Source organism: Elaeis guineensis, chromosome 12, assembly GCF_000442705.2.
Source record: "Elaeis guineensis isolate ETL-2024a chromosome 12, EG11, whole genome shotgun sequence".
Taxonomy (NCBI): domain Eukaryota; kingdom Viridiplantae; phylum Streptophyta; class Magnoliopsida; order Arecales; family Arecaceae; genus Elaeis; species Elaeis guineensis.
The window spans coordinates 32,787,775-32,814,178 of record NC_026004.2 but is presented as its reverse complement, the minus strand read 5'-3'; the positions used below and the strand labels follow the sequence as shown (position 1 = coordinate 32,814,178).

The window sequence follows — 26,404 nt, the reverse complement described above, 5'->3', positions numbered from 1 at the left end:
ATATTAAATCACAGAAAATATATTATAAAGAGCCTGTAACAAATAAATAGCAAGAATTTAGTGGAACGAGATGGACTAACATTTCATGTATATCTACTTGATTTTTCGTAATTATATACACACACACTTGTGTGCATCTATACGTATGCAATCGGATGAGATTTTAGTTTTTCCAGTATGGGTCTACCTAGATGCAATAAAACTTCGGAACTAAGTACGTGATCCAAATCGAATCCAATAGCATATTAGGTTTATTTTTCATGCCCAAATAAAATCTCGGTTCTTTCGGTTCGGGTTAGCGCTCTCGGCCTTCAGCAGAATGCAGTCAACCGGTCGACCAGATTCTAAATTTCTAATCCCATGTCAAAACCCTGCTTCCGTCTTCCTTCTCCTCACTCTTCCCTCTCCTCCCTTCTCGAGCCATGCAATCCCAATCCCAATCCCAAATCCTCTTTCTTGAAGACTGGCTAAGAAATACCACCACCAGCACCACCACCACTTCCCAATCCCAACCCTCACCGCCCGCCTCCGCTCGCGCCATCCTCCAAGCCTGGGCCAACCTCCGCGGCCCCTCCCCTACTGACCCCGACCGGCTCGTCTCCTCCCTCCTCACCCTCGCCCGCTCCCGCTCCTCCCTCCACGTCGCCGACTCCCATGCCCGCCTCCTTCTCTCCCTCCTCTCCTCCCCTTCCTCTCCCCTTCCCCCTTCATCCCTCCCCCCTCTCCTCTCTCTCCTCTACGCCTGGCTCCGCAAATCCCCCCGCCCCTCCCCTCCCCTCCTCTCCTCCGCCACCTCCACCGTCTCCTCCCTCCTCTCCTCCCCTCCCCCTTTCCTCTTCGCCCACGCCGTCCTCCTCCTCGGCGCCCTTTCCGCCGCCCCTGCCCTCCCGGCCCCCTCCCGCCGCGCCTCCCTCGACCTCCTCTGCCGTCTCCTTGAATCGAAAGACCCTTTCCCACTCCCCGACGACCTCGTCCCCGAGGTCCTGGCCGGCATCGGCTACGCTCTCACTACATCTGATAACGGCCCCTATTTCGGCAGGCTTGTTGTTTACTTGCTGGGTTCTTGGAATGCCGGAGGACGCCCTCGCCCCACGCTTGCTCACGGGCTCCTCATTCTCCGGCTGGTCGAGTGGTGCGTGCTGGGTTTTATTGCATCGAGGTCTACGAGCAAAATTGAGTCCCTTCGGGAAGAGATTTCAGTGGAGAAATGCGAAACGAGGGATTATGCTTGGTTTGCTCTCATAATGGCCGCTGCTGGTTTCTTGAGGGCTCTCCGTGTGGCTTCTTCTTCTTCGAGTAATAGGCTTGGACTTGATCCTAGATTGAGGAAATCGATCGAAGGGTCCATTTCCTTTGTTGCAAAGTACACAATTTCGAGTATTGCAAGTGGTTGTAGTTCGGGAAATTCATCGAACGACAACCGCCTTCTTCTGCAGTGCATTTCTGTGGGTTTAGCTCGATGCGGTCCGATTTCTTTTGATGCCTCTGTGCTTCGTTGTCTCTGTTTGGCATTATCGAATGAAATATTTCCTGTACCATCTTTCATTAGAATGAGCCTTGAAAACCTAGAAGGAAGTTCCGCAATTATTGGCATTGACAAGGTGAAAGAGCATTTATCTAGTGTTCTCTTCAAGGAGGCGGGCACGGTGACTGCTGTTTTATGCAATCAGTATGCATTTGCCGATGAGGACAGCAGGGTTCAGGTGGAAAATCAAATGTGGGAATACTCTCAAGAGCTCTACTCAAATCTCCGAATGGCTGCATTGGCATATAGGGGGAAGAACAATGAGTTGCTTGTGCATTTGGAGAAAATTGCAGAGGCTGCATTTCTAATGGTGGTTGTCTTTGCTGCTGAGGTTTCCAAGCACAAGTTGAATTCTAAATCCTCCCATGCGTTCCGACCGGAGGTTGCTGTCAAGATCCTAGTCACATTTTCTTGCATAGAGTATCTGCGACGCACTCGGCTGCCAGAGTATACAGATGCAGTTCGGCGTGCTGTTTTGACCATTCAGGAAAATGCGGCTTCTTCTGCTTCATTTGTTGAGTCAATGCCTTCTTATGTCGAGCTTACAAAACCACAAGGTATAATCTATTCTTTAACGTATGGCCTAATATTTTTTGTACTGTTTATGATGTACAAATTCATATGCTTATTTTCCTCTTCTTTTTTGTATGTGTGTGTGTGTGTTTACTTCCCAAGTCTCATTTGCTTTGGAGGGAATGCGGTATACTTGGTCCAAAGATGAGGTGCAGACAGCACGGATGTTGTTTTATCTGAGGGTACTACCAACCTGCATTATCCTCATTCCTGCTTCTTTGTTTGGAAAACTCGTAGCTCCAATCATGTTCTTGTATCCTCACTTGATTAAACTTTATCTGGTTTTTTAATATTCTATTTTCTTCACTGATGCCTGAAATAAGACTCATCAGTTGTTTCCTAATTTCTTACAAACATTAAACAAAGAGATCAATGTGGTTGTTCCTCAGTATAAGATCTACAGATATATGCAACATCCAAATGAGAAAGTAGCTCGAGCTTCACATTCTGTATTGGTATCTTTTCTATCTTCGGGCAGTGATGCTGATCAGGATGATCGATTGGATCTAAAGGAGAAACTAGTTTTCTATTACATGCAGATAGCTTTAGAGGTATATGAGGCAATTGAATTTTTCTTTTTGGTTTTCAAAGTCTGGTTATCTAAATATCAGATGCATGCTTTATGATCTTCTCTATCATGTAGGCCTATCCTGGGATTACCCCATATGAAGGTATGACTTCTGGAGTTGCAGCAATAGTTCGGCATCTTCCTGCTGGAAGTCCAGCCATATTTTACTGTATCCACAGTCTTGTTGCAAAGGCTACCGATCTGTGTAGGAAAGCCATGAGACAAGATGCCGCCATCTGGAAGACTTGGGAAGGGAGCTCAGAGCCTTGTAAGAAGATTTCAGATTTGTTGCTTCGCCTAATCTCTCTTGTAGATATACAGGTATATTGGCATGATGACTATATAATTTGTTTCCAGATTTCTGTTCATCATGTCGACATCAATCATATTGCATAGGGACTCAAGAAAATTTCTATCCAACATTGATGCGTATGCAAGGCAATAGTTTCATTCGAGTTCTTTCTTGTCCTATCGGGCCATTTAGAAAATTATATTTTGAGATTCATGAATAAATATCATATACGTCTAAGGCATGCTTGGGTTAGTGGAAGTAGTTCATTATGCCATTTCTGTACTAACTCCTAACTGATTTAAATAGTCTTCCTTAGATGCTTCCTAGAAGTTGTATTGTTCTTTGATTTTTACATTCCATGCAACAACTTCTGTATATATATTTCTGAGACCAGCTTGTGCCATAGATTTTTCATACAAATTTTAATATTATGATCTATTGGCTGCATTTTTTATTTGTTAATTGGTGTTATATATTAAGGCCGGCAAAATATGACCCGACCTACCAACCCGATCTATGTTTGACCCATCATAAAAAGGTTTGAGTTTAGGCTAAATGGGTTCAGATCATAAACAGATTGATCCGTTTAATCTGTTTAATATTTGGGTCAGATTTGGATTTTAGATGTTTGATCTGTTTAAAATTCAGAATGAGTTAAGTCAGATAATCTGTTTAACTAGTTTAAGACCTTTTTAACCTATTTAAAATCTGTTTAACATGTTTCTGATCGTTTAACTTGACCTGTTTAATCTGTTTAAACCATTTAACCTGTTAAAAATTTATTTAACCTATTCAACTCATTTAATCTAACTTGACACGTTTAATAAATAGGTTAAGCAGGTAGGGTCAGATTATCTATTTAATAAATAGGTCGGGTTCATATCTGAATTTTTAGTTTGTTTAATAAATAGATCAGGTTTGGATTGATGATTTTTTAACCCGACCTGCATTAAGCCGATGTGTATCCTACCCGATTGCCACCCCTACCATATATGCTTCCATATAACTAATGGGAGTGGTGAACTTGCAGTAACAAAATGACCTATTTACTGTCAACTGTTTTAAAATAGAGGGAGAGAGAGGACACATGATGAGCTGGTCAATTGAACATCACTAGGTCTTGATACATGCAATGCATGCGAAAGGCTGTAATTTTTTGCTATTTACTCTTAGAAATATCTTTTTACTATAAGAGTAAGAGAGAAGGAAAAATGTGTTTATTTTCCAAGATATAATTTTTTAAGAGAGTAAGAGAGAGAAAGCAATGTTTGTGACAAGGATCACCAATTCGGAGCTGGATCCCGTGCTGACCGGTTGGTGATATGAGTCGATATGTCCCCATACTAGACTGTATCGAATCCGAATCGACACAGAAATGAGAGATGAACTGAGAAGGAAAAAAAGAGAGAAAGAGAGCATGGGAGGGAGGGAGAGAGAGAAGAAAAGAACAGATGGCTGGCGGAGATGCCTGCGAGGCCATTGGAGGGCCATGGAGGTTGCCGGAGGGCTGCTGAGGCCTCTCGGGCTCCGCGGTCCTCCACGAAAGAAGCTGAGAAGAGAGAGATAAAGAGAGGGGAGGGGAAAGGCAGCGGAGAGGTTGTCGGTTGGCTGTCGTGGCCATTAGATAGCCCTAAATCTTCTTACAACCACCGCAGGTTCGAAATAGGGGCTTCGCCGTTGTTTAATTAGATTTTTTAAAAAATCTGATACATAATGAAGCCAGCGATGGATTTTTTAAAAAAATATGATGAAATAAGGATAAAATCTCTATTTCGAACCCGCAGTGGCCATGGGAGGATCTTGGGCCACCGACAGCCACTCGACAGTCATCTGGTGGCCTCCCCACCGTCTTCTCCTCCCTTCTCCTCTCTCTCTATCTCTCTCTCTTCTCAGTCTCTCATGGAGGACCGTGGAGATCCGGAGTCTCGATGGCCCTCCAGCGGCCTCGGTGGGCCACCACTGGCCTTCCCCTCTCTTTGCCTTCCCTCCTCTCTTCCTCTCTTTCCTTCTTTCTTGCTTCGTTTTCGTCAGAGTTCTGAATTGCATGCCCGAACTGTAGCGGTTAGCCATTGGTATGGTTTCGCACACCCCGAACCATTCGGTTTAGGCCAATTCGATGAACCATCATTTGTGATCTTATAATTTTCAAATGGACATGAATTTTTAGGAGATTTCTCTAGCAACTTTATTCAAATGGCATTGGGACTCTTTGAATGAGATTAGTCAAAATAAATTTAGCAATCCTAGGACTCTTAGGTTGCATTTGACAGCTGGCAATCTATCCAGATTGCTGGCAATTTAAAATGGGCCCACCAGATTACTGTGTTTGGTATACTTTTTGGGTGGCAATCTAGATTATTTTGGCAATTCAGGAGGTAATCTGGATTACCTTGGGTAATCTAGATTACCTCTTGTTTGGCAACGTTGCAAAAAAATTTTTGGACAAAATTCTCTCAAAAAAAAAAAAATCATACAAAATCTATCCCTCCACCTCTTTCCCCGATGGCTCCTCACCCTCCCTTTATTATATATAATAATATGATATAATATATTATAATATAATATACTATTATTATATTATTATTATATTTTTACAGTAACTATATTAAATTACAATAATATAGTATATGATAATATATTTTAATATATATTATATAAATCTTATTATATATAACAATAAATTATATTATATTATATTATAATTATATTACATTATATTATAATATTATAATATTATATTATATTATTACAATATTATATTACTATGTATTATGATATTATTATATATTATAATAATAAATATTATATTATATTAATATCTTATATTATTATATTATAGTATATAATATAATATTATTATATATAATAATATTGTATATTATATTATATTATAATAATTTATTACTATATTATCATATAATATTATATATTATATCAGTATATTGTAATATATATTATATCAATATTATTCTATATAACAATATATTAATTATATTGTTATATTATTATATCATAATATATTGTAATATATTAATATATAAATATTATAATATATTATAATAATATCTTTTATTAATATAACATAATATATAATATAATAATATTATATATAATAATATAGTATAATATATCATATTAAAATAATATATTATATTATAATAGTTTATTATAATATCATAATATAATATTATAATATACTATATTAAAATATATTATATATATTATATTATATTAAAAATATATTATATTATATTAATTATATTAATATCATTAATATTATATTACTATATATTATTATATTATTATTATAATAATTTATTGTTATATTATCATATAATATTATATATCGTATTAATATATTGTAATATATTAATATATTAATATTATAATATATTATAATAATATCTTTTATTAATATAACATAATATGTAATATATTATTATATATAATAATATAGTATAATATATTATATTATTATATTATTAAAATAATATAATGTAATATATTATGATAGTTTATTATAATATTATAATATAATATTATAATATATTATATTAAAATATATTATATTATATTATAATAATTATATAAATTTTATTATATATAGTAATATAATATAATATATTATTATTATTATTATAAGGTTAAGGGGATATTTTAGAAATCTGATTTTATATTACCAGTAATCTGATTGTCATATCAAACATGTCAATCAAGATTTTCAGTAATTTTACTACAATATTATTTACATGTACCAAACACAGTAATCAACATGACTGGCAATTTAATGGTGATAGTCTATCTTGAAGGCAATCCAGATTACCTTCCAAGATTTCTAAGCGATGCACCAAACGCAACCTTAATGGATATTATATTTAAAAATAATTAACATGCTTTTTATTTTAAGAAGATAAGAGAGGGGGAGGGGGCATCTCTCTCAATGCATCTCTCTCTTCACACAAGTGCTGGGCCCACTCTATCAAAAAAGGGGCAAAAGAAAAAAATCTCATGCATAGGCTTCAATCCACCTAATGATTGTCTTCTATAGCCCAGATTTGCTTTCCCGACACTGCTGAGTCTCTTTCCTAGCATGCCAAGCTGTGCATAGGTCCCACTACTACTTATTAAGATAACAAGAAAAGGCTTCAATCCTGGAGTCCGGCAATGTGTGGCCAAATCCAAGAGTTCTCATTATTAATAGATAAGATTATGGAAGTTTACTATAAGGAAAAGAAAAGATCTATTCATTGTTTAATGGAGAATAAGTATATGGTCTATCTGAATTCTGAAATTTTGCTAATTAAAATTGTTGTTTATTTAAGTGGATTATTAAGGCATTGCAGCATAGGTGGGAAAACAAGTTATGCAAATTGTTGTGAAGTGTTTGCATTCAGAAGTAACAGATCTAGTGTTTGGAAAATTGATGGAAGAACCATTAATCATTAATGATGGGTTATTAAACCTAATCACAAGTAGTTAGTTAAATTCCTCTGGTGGTATTTGACAGAATCCCCACCAAAAAGGAAGTGGTTGTTGGTTCATGAAAAGGAAACACGAGAGTAAAATCTTTTGCTTTTTGGTTGCTGTTTGAAGTAAATCAAAATTGTTGGGTCGGTTGAAGGATAATTGCAGAAGAGTTAGACATTTGATGACTAAAATTAGGGAAGGAGAGGCTTACAAATGGGTTGATGCCATAAAGAGATAAATTTGAGAGTCTAATGGTGACATTTCTGGAGATGAGTTTTCCTATCAATGTCGCTATTGACTTCATACTCAATGACTAAAGTACCATTACCTTTTCTTGTAATTTGTGAAGGATCAGTAAAATCACCTGATTTAGACGCTAAAAGGGATCCTCATGGTGCTATATGTGAACAGGTAAAAGGGAATATGTACTATAGCCTCTACTCTTCAGAGCATAGACAGTTTGTATGAGAGCTACGGAAAATAGAAACCACATGCTTATGGAAGAGAATTATTTTGGCTTTGCTTTAGGGTCAGATAGATGGATATATTGATAAAATAATAAATACGACCAAGGTTCAAGCAGTGTATGCCCATTAGATCGATGACAATTTAATAAGGATGATTACCTAGGCTTCATGCATAATGAGAGTGTATAAGTTGCTCGAAGGGAAGAATTGGAGAATTGTAAAATAGCATGAAATGATAGTGAAGAAGATTAAGAAATTGAAAGATTTCATTGAAACTGGTCATTTGGAAATTTTTCAAGAAGCTAATTATGGGTTCTTCTCTCAATCGGAACAATAGGGTTGTTATGTGTATTACTAAACTTGTTGAAGAGATGAAATAGAACCAAGGTCTATCTTTTTGATCAGAGGTTGAATTGATCATCAAAAGAAGAATTAGGCCAAAAATTAGGGTACATTCTGGGAAAATTAATCTTCCATGGAAGAGATGCAAATGAAATACTTTCATAGAAATTCTTGTAGAATCGAGAATGAAGTTTTCATTCTGTACATGCAAGGTCATGAATTAGTAACTACATCCAATTTTTGAAAAAGTCTCAATTGTTTCGAACTTTATATTTTTGGAATGGGATATTTACAGAATCCTTATTAATAGATCAAATCTTATCTCATGATATTTCCTTCAGATTCCTTTTTCTTATTCTTAAGGAAGCCCTCAAGAGGGCTTAGTTGATCATGATTTATGTTTAATCTTTCTTTTCTTTTTATTTATTTCGAGAAAGATATCATCCTTGACTATTGAGGACCTAGTCAATGCATTTTGTGTTGAGAATTTTATGTTTGACTTTTGAAGATTATTTGTTAGGGAGGTATATTTTCAAAATCTTTATCGTTGATTCCTCTTTGATATGCTGCCCTTGTTTATGAGGTTCTTGAAACAACAGGTATGATAACTTTTTTGTTTGGAGATAACATTCTCTATTCACAATTGTTGTAAACTTTAGTATTTTTTTTTTGATTGTGTCCTTTCCTCCTATTTTGTTAAATTCTAGCATATTTCCTGTTTTATTCTTATATTTTATAAGATTTGCATTATATATGTGACTTGGAACATCCATAGCTTTGCCTTTAGATTAAACTTCAAATACGAACAAGATAAAAGTGACAAACTATAGACTAGAAAGATCCACATCACTCTCTCTAGCTGTAATGCTTTTCTTTTGATCCCCCCCTATTTCTTATGTTTCTCTTTCGTGCTTTTCCCTTTGTTAATTTCTCTTTTCTTTCACTTCCATTTATCACTCTCCTTTATTTTATCATCATGGTGCTACATTGTTTTGTCCAATGGATTTTTCTTCAAAGACTCTACTAATATTTCTTTTTCGTTGTTCCCAATATTGAAAAAAAAAAACAAATCTTACTGTGATCTTATATGAGTTTCCATGTGATGAAGTTAAGCACTTGGATCGTGAGGTACAACTCACAATTTCTTTTATGATGATTCAAGCCAAGATTAGCTATCTTGGTACCGGATCCCGTACTGGTACCATCCTATTGTAGTATCATTATATAGTTCAGTATGGTACAAGATAGCATATCAAGTATTATTATGGTACAAGATAATGTACCGATATGGTGCATACATACGCACGTATCAGATAGTATGGGGTGGTATGGCAGACCATGATTCAAGCTCTCATCCAAGTAATTAGAGCATCAATGGAATCACTTGCAACCCTTGAATTATGAATGATTCAGATTTCATCACAAAATAAGTTTGTATTTGTTTTAAAATTATTTTATTAAATTATTTGGCTTTTAAGTAATTTAAAGATTAAGTTACATGGCCACCAAGTTAGTCTTTTTAAGCACTTGTCCATCAAGTTAGTTGGCCCACAAGTAACTTTTTCTCCGAGTTACCTTTTATTTTATTTATTTTATTTGGTTACTCAGTCTCTAAGTCAAGATAGGTTATAAATATATAGGAGAATAGACTTAAATAATGAATTGAGTGGTATGAGTTTGTATAATAGTGGAAGAATGTTGCTTCTTATCTCTCTCCCCTATCCCCATTCCTCTCTCTTCTCCCATTCATGCTCCTTTCTCTCTATTGTCTTCTTTTCTCTATGCTACTCTCTCTTATCTCTGTTTGCATGATTTTCCTCATTTGCTATGCCCATCTAAGCTTATTGCAGGCCATCTCCTAAGTTACCTTGGTAAGTTCAAAATTAGCCTTCTTGTTCCTTTGAGATTGTAGCTGTCTGGTTGAATTGATCTGTCAAATTGAAGGTCCGGCTTTGAGTAGATATAGCTCAAAAAGCAAAAAGAAAAATCTTGATTGTATCTACTTAATTTAGGTGCTTATCTTGTGCATTGGAACCAACATTGTTGGGTTATTGACTATTAAATCATACAGTGGTCACATTGACCCAGTTCCAAAACTGAGTGGCAGATTGTGCAGCTCTTGATGATTTTTTTTCGTAAAATAAAAATATAAAATAGTAAGATTCGAGGACTTAATCGTAGAGTAGATGGATGAAATATAATGAAACAATTACTTTGGAAACACTGGAAGTCTAGTTTCTAATTTCCACCTTAGTAATGCTATACTTAGCATATCTACTGAAATAAACATCATGTCTGGTTATTGAAGATACATAAAATCAATATAATTTGAGTTATTTTAGGAGAAGTAAAAGAATCATTTTTGCACAAATAATTGCGAGAATATGAAGATTTGCTTCTTATGCACCGTGAACTTCAACATGAAATTTTTTTTTGCTAGAATAAGGTAACAATATTGCTAGTGACATGCAAGCCTTTTCATGGCAAATGTGAAAACTAAAAGCTATAAAATCAAATAGACATTTTATTTGGTAATACATAGATAAGATGATCAAGTTGGATATCATGATTTGTGAGATCTAAAGATTCATAATATATGGTTCTAAATCCTGTGATTGTCCCTTTTTTTCTCTATGCAAGAATGAGATCCAAATTACTGAGGGGTATTTTGATCCAGATAGTGAGTTCTGGATGGCATCTACAAGCACATGCTACCACAAGCCATCCATAACTAATCAAGGATTGGAGGCAGTATGTTGCTGCCCGCGGAATTGAATCAATTTGATCATCAATTTGATATTGTTATATAGAGCTATTAGCCCTGCTATTATATGACAGAATAATTTTTTCCTTTATAGAGAAATGTTTAGTTAATTTTGTAAACTTGTGGTGCTGCCTGGCTATTCTTTTGTAACGACACAAGCTAGAAAGCTATTTGGTAACCATTTTTTTGGCTTAGTATTTCTATCCAAGTATAAAGCCTAGTAGTCCAACTCCTGGTATCTTAGGGTACTTTTGTGTTAGAGTATTGTTTAACAAATGCTTTAGAGGATTTAAATTGCACAACTGATTGCAAGGATCTCTAAGAAGTTGCAGTACCACAGATCGTTGATCATGGTTTGTAGGAACAAATAGGTGTATCGGTATTTTGTTTTCCTCATATTTCATTGAGCTTATAAGCCTATAATTCATAAAATTTAAACTATTAGAACTGATTTTGGAAGACTCCAGCCCTTTAGGTATAAAGTTATTATTTGAGGCTTATTAGAAGGAAAACTTGCTAATGTAGTAGTGTAGAGATGCCAATTTCTCTCTTCATACAGCATATGACGCTTGTGGCTCTACTGTGTTCATATCTTCAATGGAAACCTCCAGTGAAGTGAATGCTGATTATAGCCTTCTAGGAGGATTTTTCAAATTCTCTGTGAAAACAAACGTGTTGTTCTTCCACATCCTTGATGTAATCTTGTAATTTTGGGGAACTTGTTATTATCTGGTTGAAGCCTTACCAATCCTATCAATTTTTCTCTTGCAAGAGCATTAGTAGTGCACTATGCCAAATAAAGACTTTGTCCAGGATCAACTTTAAATGTTGCTTGATCCCTGTGTAGACTTCTTCTCAATGATGCTGTACCTTGGCTTGTGCATCAAGGAGAGTGTAATGACCCAGGACCTCACCCAAAAAAAGACTAGCTAGAAAGCATTATTTAGGTTCTCTGGCCTTGCATAAGTGTCCGAGATCTACCAACTGCATAGCTGATGTGAGACTAATCACATACTTGTGCAGGTCCTCGCATACTCCCACCATTTAAGTTCCAGTGTCCTTGCCAGACTAAAGATCTAAATGCACTCAGATTCAATCACAAACATCACAATTGACCTATGATCATTTCCAAAAGGGCTCATGCTGCAACGTCCTTTGGTCCACATGGGCGATGGGCCAGGCATGGTATAATACCATTGGCAACGATCTAGGAGCTCACATAAAAAGGTTTATCAAGAAGCTGTTATTTGGGTTTCTTGGTCTTGAATAATCACTCAAGGTTTGCCTAGTGCATAGCTGATGTGGGACTAAATATATGCTTGCATGGATCCTCACATGGAACCTTTCAAAATTGAAAAATATAAAGATTAACTTCAAGCTTTTACTTGAAGAGGCTATTATGATTAGAGTAGGAAAGATATCTTAATTCTTCGAAACCTTGATATCCAAGATATCGATGTGATGAAGACCGTAGGACTTGAGAGTTTTGGAGCTGCTCTTTACCCCTTTCATCATGGAAAGTCTCTTCCAATGGAACAAATCAATTGAAGGCCCCCCACATTGCAAACCTTTAGATTCTTTTGCATAATGTCATTTCATCTTGCATAGGTTCTCGGTGCTCCAGTTTTATAGGGTTAGGATTATAAATATATATGGATTATTTAATTGAACTTGCAGTACTTATATCTAATTAATGCTTGAAGTATATTCAACTAATGATGTGAATTGAGACTAAGATTTGAGGGGGTGTTTGGTTGGGGGGAGTTGGAGCCTAGAATGGGAATGAAAATGGGCGACTCCCATTTCAACTGTTCGGTTGGGGGGAGTTTCATTCTGATTCCGATTCAATAGTCTAAACCCCCTAAAACCCAATTCCGACTCTCCCCTAAGGATTCAAATCTCCATTCCAATATCGATTCCAGTCACAAACCAATTGCTTCGGGGGATATGTCCATTCCAATTTTTATTTCAATCCATTCCGATTTCAATTTTGATTCCGGACGTGAGCCAAACAACCCCTGAGAGTTGGGAATGAATCCTGAGTATTGATCTTGTTATTTGCCAAAGAACTGCTAAATCAAATATATTCATTATTTGTGTCAGTAAGATTGTTATGTTCTTTTACCTTTCCAAGTAAATGGAAACAAAGGATGGATCTTCTCTCTCATGCTTCTTCAAGTTGTCTCCTGCTATGAGTTGTCATTATGGTGCTTGCACTGATATAGATTTCTTTTGTTACAATTCTTCCATCATATAAGTTCCATTTGCTTACTCAATCATTAGACACATTAACCCAAAATAAATGTCCATCACTTTACTGGTACTTCTATAAACCGTACTTAGAAATACTGAGTACCATTTTCGTAGAACTGAAATCTTGAGCCCCCATGATGAATGCCCTTGGAGAGGGTATTAGGGTTGTATAGGCTTTTGCCCATTTCCATTGTTATTTTCCAGCTGTGGGCAAATTGAATCAAAAGGAGAGCCCGTCCGTGATACTCTGCAACATGCCCATCAGGGATTGACTGCTCATTTATCCGGTTATACGTCAGTGATCCAATCAATAGCCCAGTATGACCATAGTTATTTATCAATTTCTTGTAGAAGAAAAAAGAAAAACAGATAATGAGAAAATCTTCACCGACAGGCATTTTGTTTCTTCTATGCCACAACAGAAGCAGGTAATTCTCTCCCATAATGTACCTTTCAGCATCCTCTTAGAGAAACTAACCGAGTGGCTGATTGGTTAGCTGGAACTGGGGTAGTGGTGGATGACTCGTATATTTAGCATCCTTGTGAAGTTTGACCTGTAGAGTAACGGGTTCTTATTAACGATGCTTTCTGAGAACTGCTTGTTTAATTTCCTTCTCTCTTCTGTAACATTGGTGCTAATTGCTGTATGTTCTTTCCCTTTTCGAGAATTGAAGCTGTATCTATATTTGTTTAGTATTTCATTTTGTGGGTATATTCTGTCTCTAATCACAGGTATTGCCGTACCTACTAAAGCAGTTAGCAGAGTTCATTGTTCTGCAGCCGAAAGATGGCCAAAATGTGCTGCTTGATGAGCTGTACTCCAAAGTTGCTGAGTCAGATGATGTCACGCGGAAACCAGTTCTGGTCTCGTGGCTACACTCACTCTCCTATTTATGCTCTCCAACAAAATCTACTGTCAAAGATGGCAATGCAGAAGTTGGCATTAGTTCCAGTTCTGATGGTTTAAGCTTAAATAGGACCACTGCACGTCTGTGACGTTTTGTTCATCATGCTTATATAAGTAAAATTTGCATCGTTTATATAATTATCAAAATAATTACAGAAGGCTGCTGAGTCGGACTACGAGGAGACCGGTTCTGATCTTCGTGGCCATGGTTGCGGCTATTTATGCTTGCTGACAAAATCCACTTTGAAAGGTGCAGCGCTGAAATTAGCATTAGTTCCGATGCTGATGGTGTATTTGGAAACACAGATACAATTAGGGTTGGACACGGGTTAGATTCGATCGGATTGAGACAAAAATTTTATCTGATTGAGTCTAATTGAATAGAAGAAAATTTAATCCACCGTCGATTGTTTATCATGTATAAATTGTCTGAAATTGAAGTGAACGATTTGTAGCGGATTTGGATAGGTTGTATCGGTTTGGATTTTAATATAGTTTAATATTGATTTTAAGTCCAATATTGATCTATTTAAATTTTTTTATTTATTTTTTATTAATTTAATATAAAAAAATTTAAATTTTTTAAATTATAAATTATAAATTTATTTTTGAATTTATGTAAAATAAAATAAAAAAAATTTGTTCATTTGAAAGCAATTACATTTGAAAGCTTTTATTTGAGAATTGTTTCAAATTGATGTGCTTTCATCATCAATTTAATATTAATATTTTTATGAATCAAAATAGATAATATCGTATTTTTTGGAATGAAATATTAAAATCTAAATGGTATTGTCTCAAAATAAAAATAAGTTTGTGAAATACTATATCACATCAATTAGGTTCAATTTTATACGGTTTAAAATGTAGGAATTGAATCTAATCGTAAATAATATATTTTTTATAAATTTTAATTTAATTTTTCAATCAATCGAAATAGATATTTATTGGATCAAATTAGGTGGGTTTCTTGGTTTCGATTATTTGCTTAGCTCCAGATACAATACTGTCCTTGGGCAGCAGCACTGGAGGGAGAACTGGAAGGATTATTAGGACGAGGGACTTCAGTTTATTGTGAAAACTAAGCAACAGGTGCACAGGGTTGGGACTTGAGTTCATTGGCATCTTCCTCCTGGGTATATGATAATCATCTTTGATCAATATAGCTTTCATTTGCCAAAATGAAGGATGGTTACCGCATGTGAAGGCTGTCATTGAAAATCTGCTATATCCTTGTACCATGGTGCAGATAGAAATGGACTTGATTAGGCTTAAACAAGGACATTATGAAGTTTGGCTTGTAAACTAATATGTGAACTACTGTTGGATTACTTGATCCTGTGATTGGCCTATCAAAATAAGTCAGACGCTGATCTCAAGTTACCAAACTATATTGCATTCACAGAGAATAAACTGCTTCAGCATATAGGTTGGCAAACGTTGAGACGTCTTTGTGGAGGCTAGTTGCAGTAGAACGGGAATCAGCTTTTATTTCAGAGCTTAGTTTGCTTGTACAAAGGGACCTCAGAAGAAGTATCTATTGAAGCAAAAATTAAGTACCTCAAATTTTTGGCCGACTGACTGAGAAGAAAAAAAATATAAAATAAAATAATAATACAAGCCTCCAAATTCACATTCAATCATATTCCTTTTAGCTATTAAATTGAGATCTGTATATGATCTGACAACAATAGTAAACCAAATACATAGATTGATATAAAAGGCCAACCAGATCAGAGCCATACACTGTAATTATACCGGTCAAGAAAGCAGTCTACGACATTGTAATATCACATTCCAGTGCCTCTCTTGCGTTCACATTCCCTTCGGCCTCAGGAGGCGTTTGGATGCAGGATATATTAGCTCCTGTTTTACTTCCGGCCCCAATTATGCTTTTGATGAATAATTAGAAGGGAAATTCTTTATGCACCATGGGTAGTGTAGAAAATCTGACGTGGGGTGTATTATTTTATGTGATTGGTTTACGTAGCCATCGTTTTCCAACGTACATTTAATGCCTATAGTTTCGCTTTTTCGTTTAAAAATTTTGAATGACAAAAATACTCTTATTTTTTGAAAAAAACTGTGACATCTTATGTCTATATTATAACATCCTGTGTGTTGCCTAGATGTGGAGCCCAAGAGGAGGGGTGAATTGGGTCATTTTAAAATTTTTAAGATTAGTGCTCTTAAGTAATGTGCTAAGGTGATGAGTGGAGTGAGTTGATTTGCAATGAAAATGAAATCAAACACAAAAGATAGGTAAGCAAGTATAAAATACAAAGAACAAGTAAAAAGATACAAGCACAACAAATACAAAGAATTTATAGTGGTTCGGTGCCAGCCTTTCACCTACATCCACTCTCCAAGTCCCTACTTGAGAATTCAATCCATTAAAAGATTACAAAGATATAATACGTCAAACGACTTCGACCCTTGCTATCCAAGCAAGAACACTTATTTTTCGAGTACAAGCCAACCTTCAACACTCTGATTTCAGATTTGGATCAACCTATCCGAGTTTTAGAACCCCCCAAAACTTCAAAACCTAAATACAATGTGAGAAAAATAGGGTACAGAAATTTCAGCACAAAATCTCCTTAAATGAACACAATAAATATAATAGAAATACAATACTTAAGGGAAAGAAGTTTTTGCTGAATACCCTCAATGAATTGCACACTTAATTGCAGCTGGAGAGTGGTTAGTGAGCTGATTGAATACTTATTTTCTTCTCTTTTAGAGATTTTTGAACTTTTCTCGGATGTGAGCTTTGAATGCTTGCAAACTTATGATTTTCCACTTCAAGAGAGCATTTATAATCACCATTTGCATTTGAGAATGTCTTAGTATCAGTTTAGAGCCGTTGGAGAGTGTTTAATGCGCATTAAATGCACAAAAAATGGACTGAAAACTAGCCGTTACGAAGCTCGTCAAGAATGAGTCGTCCCATTGTGACTGGGAAGTCCCATGAGCCGCCTCATTTGGCCAGTCTAAAAATCAAACTTTTTATTTTGGTCTCAGGTCTCAAGGGTCGTCCCAGGTGAGTCGTCCCACTATATGGATCGTCTCAAGTGGGTCATCCCACTGCATGCCATATGTTAAAATGAAGCATGCCGGCTGCCCAATGAAAGGAGATGACCCAGATGGGTCGTCCCATTTTATGCCAATTCAGTTTTTCATATATTTAAGGTCGAAACTTACCAGAACACTTCCAAATACTCTCAAATGATTTTAAATCAATTGGACACTCTCAAAAGGCTTCGAAAACTTCTCCAACTTATAGAAACTTCAACTTTGGCACACTTGATGAAGCTTTTCAAATCCAATCTTTTGGACTATCTAAAATATCACAAAAATATTCTCCAAAGATAAAAAACTCATTAGTAGTCTCCTCAAATGGTTTGCGATCATCAAAATCAATTCTTGAAGCAACAATCTCTTCCTTTTTTATGATGACAAAATATTTGAGTGTTTATAAAATAAATCCTTAAAGCTCAAGAATTTTGGATTTGTGAAGCACTTATAGGAATATGCCAAAGATTAAGCATGAAGAAATATGAGATACATATTTTTAGCAATTTTAATGTTTCAATTTATTTTGTTGAAGCTCATTTGAGAAGGTATCATAGTTTTTCTGAAGATTATTTTTAATCAGCCAAAATCCTCTCCTTTCTTGTATGAAATAGATAAAAATAATCATTTTGATCATTTGAAAAAGATCTCCCTCTTTTTTTATATAAAGAGTGTTCAATTTGTAAAATTTTTCTCATTGAAGCAAAGATGGTTTATAAAAGAATTTTGTTCTTCTCTTCCTTATTTCTAATATCAGAGCAATAAATGTGAAAGGAATGTTTCTTTTTCTTTTTCTCATTTTGATATCAAAGCAAGGATGAAACCATTAGAGCAAGAATTAAAAGAGAAAAAATTAGAGCATTTGATAAAATCAAAAGCGGATGTATCGAGGTATTTTGATATCAATGCAAAAATAAAATTATCAGAGCATTCGAGAAAAATAGATGTATCAGAGTAATTTTCAAAAAGTATCAAAATGAAGGTAAAAACAGATGTATCAGAGTAAAAAAAAAATAAGCGAATCAGTGTAAAATATTGTATCAGAGCAAAAAATTTAAAAGAGCAAAATAAATTTAAAAAGTTTAAATAGACAATATTCAGATAGATAATACACTACTTTCTCTTCCTTTTTGACATCATCAAAAAATGAACTAGAGAGAGTAAGATTTTTTATGATTGCATATCAGGTATAAAAGCAATAGTGCAGTCATCCAAATGTAACAATCATTTATTTATTCATTCATCCAAAAAGAATAGAAATAAGCCATATAAAATGATAATAATCTCATTCATTAATTACAACAAAAAGAGAGGTTACAAGAGTCATAATATATATCCATGAGCATAAGACTCTCACACATTTAGCTACTAAAATAAAATTCAATAACAAAGTAACCTAAAAAGTCTAGTACAAAATGATCAGATCAGTGAGAATAGGCATCGAGTGCAAGATAGGTAAGAGATGATCAGCCTCATCTTCGATCGAAGAGTCTGATCTGAGAGGAAGATATCGGAGGACGAAAAGCAATGGGCTGGACAAAGGCTGGCTCACTAGATGCAGAGGGTCTGGACAGAAGCTGAGTCCTAATAGCATCAAGCTGAGATAAGATCCCCCTCACAGAAACTCAGAGCCCATCAAGATCAGAAAAGACGAAGTCCCTGGAGTCTCTGACATCTGCTCGAATCAGCTCAAGAGAAGAATGAAGCTGGCTGTGGAGTCTTTCTATCTCTCGATCTAAATTATCCAACTGAGATGAAGTGGTAGTCGAAGTGCTCACTCCTCCTGATAGAGAATCTAAAATCCATCTGATCTCCCTCTCAATATCAAAAATCCTGCCATTGAACTTGAGTAGGGAGCTCTCTACACTCTCCAGTTTAGTACTCAGATCAGATAAGAGCTCCATCAATGAAGATATATGTGGCATGACAGAAAAGTCAGAAGAAGGATCAGAGAAAGAACTCAGTGGAGCCTGGCGATACTGCTGCTGTTGCTGCTACACCTGCTGGAGAATCTGCTCCTGATACTGCTGAAACTGATGAAGCTGCTGAAGAATCTGATCCTAGAACCGCTGCTACTGAACAAATAGAATCCTTGCCACTCTCTCAGCCAACAATCCCATATCATCATCCTTCAAACTAAAAGATGGCATGGTACGGCTCGATGGGGGTACTCTGACTGAAGATCTTGCCTCAGGCTCCGATACAAGGTGATCAACTAGACTCTGTCTGGGCACAGATGGTGAAGATGGACCCTCTCCCTCAGCATGCTCCTCCTCCTCATCATCCTCCTCATCGACTGCAGCTGCACGGCCTTTGGTCCAACGGCCATCTACTCTGACAAACCTCATATGCCGAAGGGAGTGGTTATTATAGGTGTCAGTGTTTGACAATCTACAAACAATCTCTTCCTCAAAGCTCACTCTAGACTCCCTAAAAATCACAGAAAAAGCCATACCATATGGCAAGAGCGCCTTGGATCTGTTCAAGGCCTCCCTCATGGCATCGATCATCAAAAAGGCAGATTCAGGGGAGTCTCGGAGATAACATGGTGCATCAAGCAAATATCCCTACTAGTCATCAAATCATATCTTCTTCCTTTGGGGAAGAAAATCCTAGACCCCATGTGGTGGAGCAACCTCATTTCCACACTCAGATCTTTGGCTTCAATTTTCAGAAATCCTTCTACATCCTCTCTTCCAAGGATAGTCCTGAATCTAATTTTCTTTTTGAGAAGCTCATCTAGGCAACTACCCTTATAAGGCATCTGAAGGAGTCTACCTAGTCTAGGTGCATTCAGAATAATTTGGACACCCTTCACCATAGACCTCAAAACTCCATCAGAGAAGACTAAATTTGAATAAAATTTTTTAACAAGATCAATATAAACCAGCTCAGATAAATTTAGGAAAAATCTCCATCCTTGCTTAATTAATTTCTCTCCAATTGAAAAACCATCACTCCTCAAAAATCGAAAATCCACATTTCTTCCCAAAGCTACTTTTCTTACAGATAGAGGGGTCTTACTTGGTGTAACTGGTGGAGAAGCTTGGGTTGATGCTTGAGCTGCCTTCTTCCTCCGTTTCTCAGCCTCTAAAGACCTTACAGACTTCCTTCTCTGCGGCAATCTCATTTTGGGGGCCATTGTCCTAAGGAGAGGAGAGAAATCGGTCAAGAGGATAGAGAGGGATGAGAGATAAAAGGAAATGAAGAGGAGAAGAGGGTTTAGGAGAGTTTCTCATGGATTTTGTGGGTTAAGGTTTCCAATTTGGTGGAGAGCAAGAGAATAAGCTGTGAGAGAGAGAGCTTAAGGGTTTCAGATGAAAATCTAAGATTTTGATGTGGTTAACGGGGATGGATTTGTGGTTGGTGGAGAGTTAGAGGAAGAGTTTTTGGTTTGGGATGAGAAGAAGAGGAAGAAGCATAGTAATTGAGTCGCCCCCACTTAGCTTTTAAGAGAGAAGTTTAAATGGATCGGTTCACATGAAATCTGTTTGCCCAATCAATTAGGACGTCCCACATGGATCGTCCCATCCAGAAAAGATTCAGACGATGAGAAAAATATTTAAAAATAAAAAAACTTAAGAAAAAAATTTGAAATGGATCATATCGAGTTGAGATGATCATGAAAAGTACAGATAAATTTTGGTATAATTTATGATTAAATATTTCAATGAAAAAATCCGAGAAGGTATCTAAATAGCACTGAAGATTTTTTAATTATCTTAAAAAAATCTCAAAAAAAGATAGATGGCTCCTAAAATTAAGATAATGAAGTTAAAAAATTTTAGAAAGATTTTGGAAGTAAAATTATGATTGAAGTTCAAGCAGAAGGGTCTAAGATGCTCAATTTTCTTCTAATTTTATAAAATTTATTTTCATTTAGTGCTTTGATGAAAATATTAGCTAGTTATTTTTTAATATTTATGTATTCAAATGTTATATCATTATTTTGAATATGTTCTCTTATGAAATGATGTCTAATTTCAATATGTTTTGACCTAGAGTATTGGATTGGATTTTTGATCAAATTGATGGCACTAGTATTATTACATCTTATGGGGATATTTTTAAGTTCAATACTAAAATCTATGAGTTGTTGCTTAATCCACAGGATTTGAGCATAGCAACTTCTGACTGTAATATATTCGACCTCAGCCATAGACAATGATATCGAATTTTGCTTCTTGCTAAACCAAGAGATTAAGTTTACTCCTAGAAATTGGCAAGTTTTACTAATACCTTTTCTATCTAGTTTACATCTAGCAAAGTCTACATCTGAGTAACCTATTAAGGTTATAGAAAATTATTTTGAGAACCAAAGTCCTAGATTTTGTATTCCCTTTAAGTATCTAAAAATTTTCTTAACAGCATTTAAGTGAGATTCCTTAGAATTTGACTGATACCTAGCACACATGCATACACTAAATATTATATTAGGTCTACTAGCAATAAGATATAATAAAGAGCCTATCATGCCTCTATAGAGCTTTGAATCAATATTTTTACTATGTTCATTTTTTTTCTAATTTACAAAAAGAAGTCATAGGTGTACTTATAATTTTTGAGCTCTCCATTCAAAATTTCTTTAATAGTTCTCTTATGTATTTACTTTGGATAATGGAGATCCCCTCCTTTATTTGCTTAATCTGAAGTTCGAAGAAGAAAGTGAGTTCTCCCATCATGCTCATCTCGAACTTTCTCTGCATGAGCTTGGCAAACTTTTGGCATAAATTTTTATTAGTAGATTCAAATATAATGTCATCAACATATATCTGTATAACTAAATTTTTTTTATCTTTTCTTTTTATAAATAGAGTTGTATCAATTTTTTCTTTTAAAAAATTATTTTCTAATAAAAACTTACTTAATCTTTCATACCAAGTTCTAGGAGCTTGTTTTAAACCATATAATGCTTTGTTTAACTTAAATATATGATCTGAAAATTTATGACTTTTAAAATCTGGAGGTTGTTCTACATATACTTCTTCAGCAATATAACCATTTAGAAAAATACTCTTAACATCCATTTGAAATAATTTAAAGTTCATAAAATAAGCAAAAGCAAATAGCATTCTTATTGCTTCTAGTCTAGCAACAGGAGCAAATATTTCATCAAAATCAATTTCTTCTTATTGATTGTATCCTTTAGTAATTAATCTTACTTTATTTCTTATTACATTTTCATCTTCATCTAATTTGTTCCTATATACCCATTTAGTTCCTATTATGGAGTGATTTTTAGGTCTAGCAACTAGTGTCCATACATTGTTTCTTTCAAATTGGTTTAGCTCTTCTTGCATGGTAATTATCTAGTTATGATCTTTTTCAGTTTCATCTATTATTTTAGGTTCTAGATGTGAAACAAAAGCTACATAATTACAAACACCTCTAAGAGAGGATTTAGTTCTTACTCCTTGTGTCGGATTGTCAATTATTAATTCTTTGGGTTGATTATGGATATATCTCTATTCTCTTAGAAGATTACCTGTATCTTGAGGTTGTTCTTGAATGTTCTGATCATTGATGCTTTCATCCTCATATTTTTTATCTAATTGATCTTTGTTTCGCTTATCTGAGTCATTGATGGTGAGCTCTTTCATTCCATCTTCTATGATACCTACATCATCAGTACCCTCTTTCTTCTTTGATGGAAGATCATTAGTTTCATAAAAAATTACATGAATTGACTCTTTCACTACTAGTGTTCTTTTATTAAATACTCTAAAGGCTTTGCTAGAAGTGGAATAGCCAAGAAAGATAGCTTAATCAGATTTAGTATCAAATTTGCCTAAGCTATCTTTGCCATTATTTAAGACAAAACACCGGCAACCAAAAATATGAAAATAACCTATATTAGGTTTTCTACCTTTCCATAACTCATAAGATTTTTTTTTTAAAATGGTCTTATTAAAGTACAGTTTAAAATATAACATGCTATGTTAATTACCTCTGTCCAAAAATATTTTAGGAGTTTGCTTTCACATAGTATGGCACGGGCTATTTTTTCTAGGATTCTATTTTTTTTCTCTATAACTCCATTTTGTTATAGTGTTCTAGGTGCTGAAAAATTATGATCTATACCTTTTTCATCATAAAATTTTTTAAAATATTTATTTTCAAATTCAGTGCCATGGTCACTATAAATTGAAATAATTGATAAATCTTTTTTCATTCGAAACTTTTTGACAAAACTTAGAGAATACTGAAAATACTTTATTCTTAGATGCTAAAAATAAAATCCAAGTGAAACGTAAAAAATCATCAATAATTATAAAATCATATCTTTTACCTCCTAGATTAGTTGTTCTTGTAGGACCAAATAAATCCATATGTAAGAGTTCTAAAGATTTAGAAGTTGAAATAATGTTCTTAAATTTAAAAGAAACTCTTGTTTGTTTACCTAATTGACATGCATCCTAAATTTTGTCTTTGTCAAAATTAATTTTTGACAAATCAAAAATCAAATATTTTTAAATAATTTTAGAAGGTATGTATATACTAATATGTGCAAGCCTATGGTACCAAAGCCAACTAGTCATTAATTTTAGCATTCATAGCCACAAGACATTGCATATTTTGTATGAAGAGATTATCCAAATCAACCATATATATATTGCCATGTCTATGTCCAATAAATCTAGTGCTAACATCAGAGGGACTAGTTACAATGCATATAGATGATTCAAAAACTACTTTGTAACCTTTATCACATAATTGACTAATACTTAAAAGATTATGCTTGAGACTATCTACAAATAGTACATTTTCAATACAAGTGGAGGGAGTGATACCAATGTTATCAATGTTGATGATCTTCTCTTTGCCATTATCTTCAAAGGTGACCATCTCTCCATTCTTAGCTTTCAATGTGATAAATTGAGATTCATCACCAATCATATATCTTGAGCATCCACTATCAAGATATCACTTTCATTTTATTGCTTAGGATGCAAGACACATCTGCACATATGAAATCAAGTTTTAACCTTTGGTACCCAAGCTAGCTTGGGTCTTTTGGGGTTAGTCACAATGATTCCTTTTGAAATCCATATTTTCTTAATATTTCTATCACTAAATTTATTTGATAAACATGAATAAGCTTTGTGACCTACTTTGTCACATTTAAAATAAGTAATATTTGATAATTTTCTTATGAATGTGTTGATAAAAATATTTTTCAAAATTTTTATTTTCTAAGAGTGTTATAGTCAAGTTTGGCTTTATTATATACAGCCTTTTGATTATCAATGATCATCTAAAGTTTATTTGAATTTAATATAAATCTATCAACTATAGGTTTTAACTTGGTTACCTCTTCCTTTAGTTTTTGATTTTTTTTTACAAGAATTTTATTTTGGCTTGAAAATTTATCTTTTACTTTTAATAGAAACTGATTCTTTAATTTTAATTTTTTATTTTTGCTATCAACTTCTTCTTTTTCTTTAGATAATATTTAGTTTCTTAATTTTAGATTTTTATTTTTTAGTCTCAATTCTTTTAGATCATCCAAAAGTTTATAGAAAGCTTCTAGCAGTTCATCATAAAAAAAATTTATTTTGAGTTTCGGAGGTTATCTCATTTTCATGTGCCATAAGGCACAAGTTGGCTTCTTTGTGAGATTCTTCATCTATGATGGAGTCATCACTGTCGCTCCATGTAGCCATCATAGCCTTTTTCTTTTTGAATTTTGACTTGAGAGCGATAGTCTTCTTTCTTCTAGTCTCCTCCTTAGAGTATTGCTTCATGGTCAGTTTGTGAGTCATGAGGGATCCAAGAAGCTCCTCCAATGGTAGAATCTTTAAATCCTTGGCTTCTTGGATTGCAGTGACCTTTTCCTCCCGTGATCTTGGTAAAGATCTGAGCACCTTTTTCATAAGATCACTGTTAGAATAATATTTGTCAAGACTTTTCAAACCGTTTATGATGTCAGTGAAACAGATGAATATTTGAGTTATTGACTCTTCAGATTTGATTTTAAATACTTCATAGTTATGCACAAGCATATTAATTTTAGATTCTTTAACTTAGTTTGTACCTTCATGTGTGATTTCTAACCTATCTCAAATTTTTTTAGTTCAATTGCAAGTAGAAATACGATTGAATTCATTTGTATCTAAAGCATAATATAAGATATTTATGGCTTTAGCATTGAGCTGAGCCATTTTTTTATCAAATTCATCCCATTCACCTTCTGATTTAGGGAGAGACACACCATCAATCAATTTAATGGGTGTGTATGGTCCATTTACTATGATACTTCACATATCATAGTCAAGTGCTTGAATAAAAATTCTTATCCGAGCTTTTCAATAGGTGTGGTTTGACCCATTAAAAAATGAAGATCGATTTATGGATTGCCCCTCGGTTAGGGATGTGCCAAATTGGGCTACCATAGACCTTTGGCTCTTGATGGTTAAATCAAGCAAGGACTAGAGCATTGGGCTCTGATACCACTTGTTGCCCAAATATGGAGCCTAAGAGGGGGGTGAATTGGGTCTTTTTAAAATTTTTAAGATTAGTGCTCTTAAGTAATGTGCTAAGGTGATGAGTGGAGTGAGTCGATTTGCAATGAAAATAAAATCAAACATAAAAGATAGGTAAGCAAGTATAAAATATAAAGAATAAATAAAGAAATATAAGCACAACAAACATAAAAAATTTATAGTGGTTCGGTGCCAATCTTACATCTACATCTACTCCCCAAGTTCCTACTTGAAAATTCAATCCACTAAAAGGATTACAAAGATACAACACATTGGACAACTCCGACCTTTGCTATACAAGCAAGAACACTTATTTGTCAGATACAAGCCAACCCTCAACACTCTGATTTCAGGTTCGGATCAATCTATTCGAGTTTTGAAACCCCCCAAAACTCAAAAACCTAAATACACTGTGAGAAAAATGGGGCACAAAAATTTTAGCACAAAATCTCCTTAAATAAACATAATAAATGTAATAAAAATATAATATTTAAGGAGAAGAAGCTTTTACTGAATACCCTCAATGAATTGCACACTTGATTACAGCTGGAGAGTGATTGGTGAGCTGATTGAATGCTTCTTTTCCTCTCTTTTTGAAATTTTAAACTTTTTTTTGATGTGAGCTTTGAATGCTTGCAAACTTGTGATTTTTTACTTCAAGAGAGTATTTATAATCATCATTTATACT

General features: G+C 34.6%; 1 protein-coding gene across 1 annotated transcript; it reads left to right on the top strand.

Annotated features, from left to right (window-relative positions):
• Positions 1 to 327: 327 nt before the first annotated feature.
• On the top strand, positions 328 to 14,316 carry LOC105054703 (uncharacterized). Its single transcript, XM_010936273.4, has 5 exons — positions 328 to 2,082; positions 2,201 to 2,351; positions 2,502 to 2,649; positions 2,742 to 2,987; positions 13,984 to 14,316. Exons 1-5 carry the CDS (start codon positions 423 to 425, stop codon positions 14,245 to 14,247), a joined length of 2,469 nt encoding a protein of 822 aa, XP_010934575.1. The 5' UTR covers positions 328 to 422; the 3' UTR covers positions 14,248 to 14,316.
• The last annotated feature ends 12,088 nt before the right edge of the window (positions 14,317 to 26,404 follow it).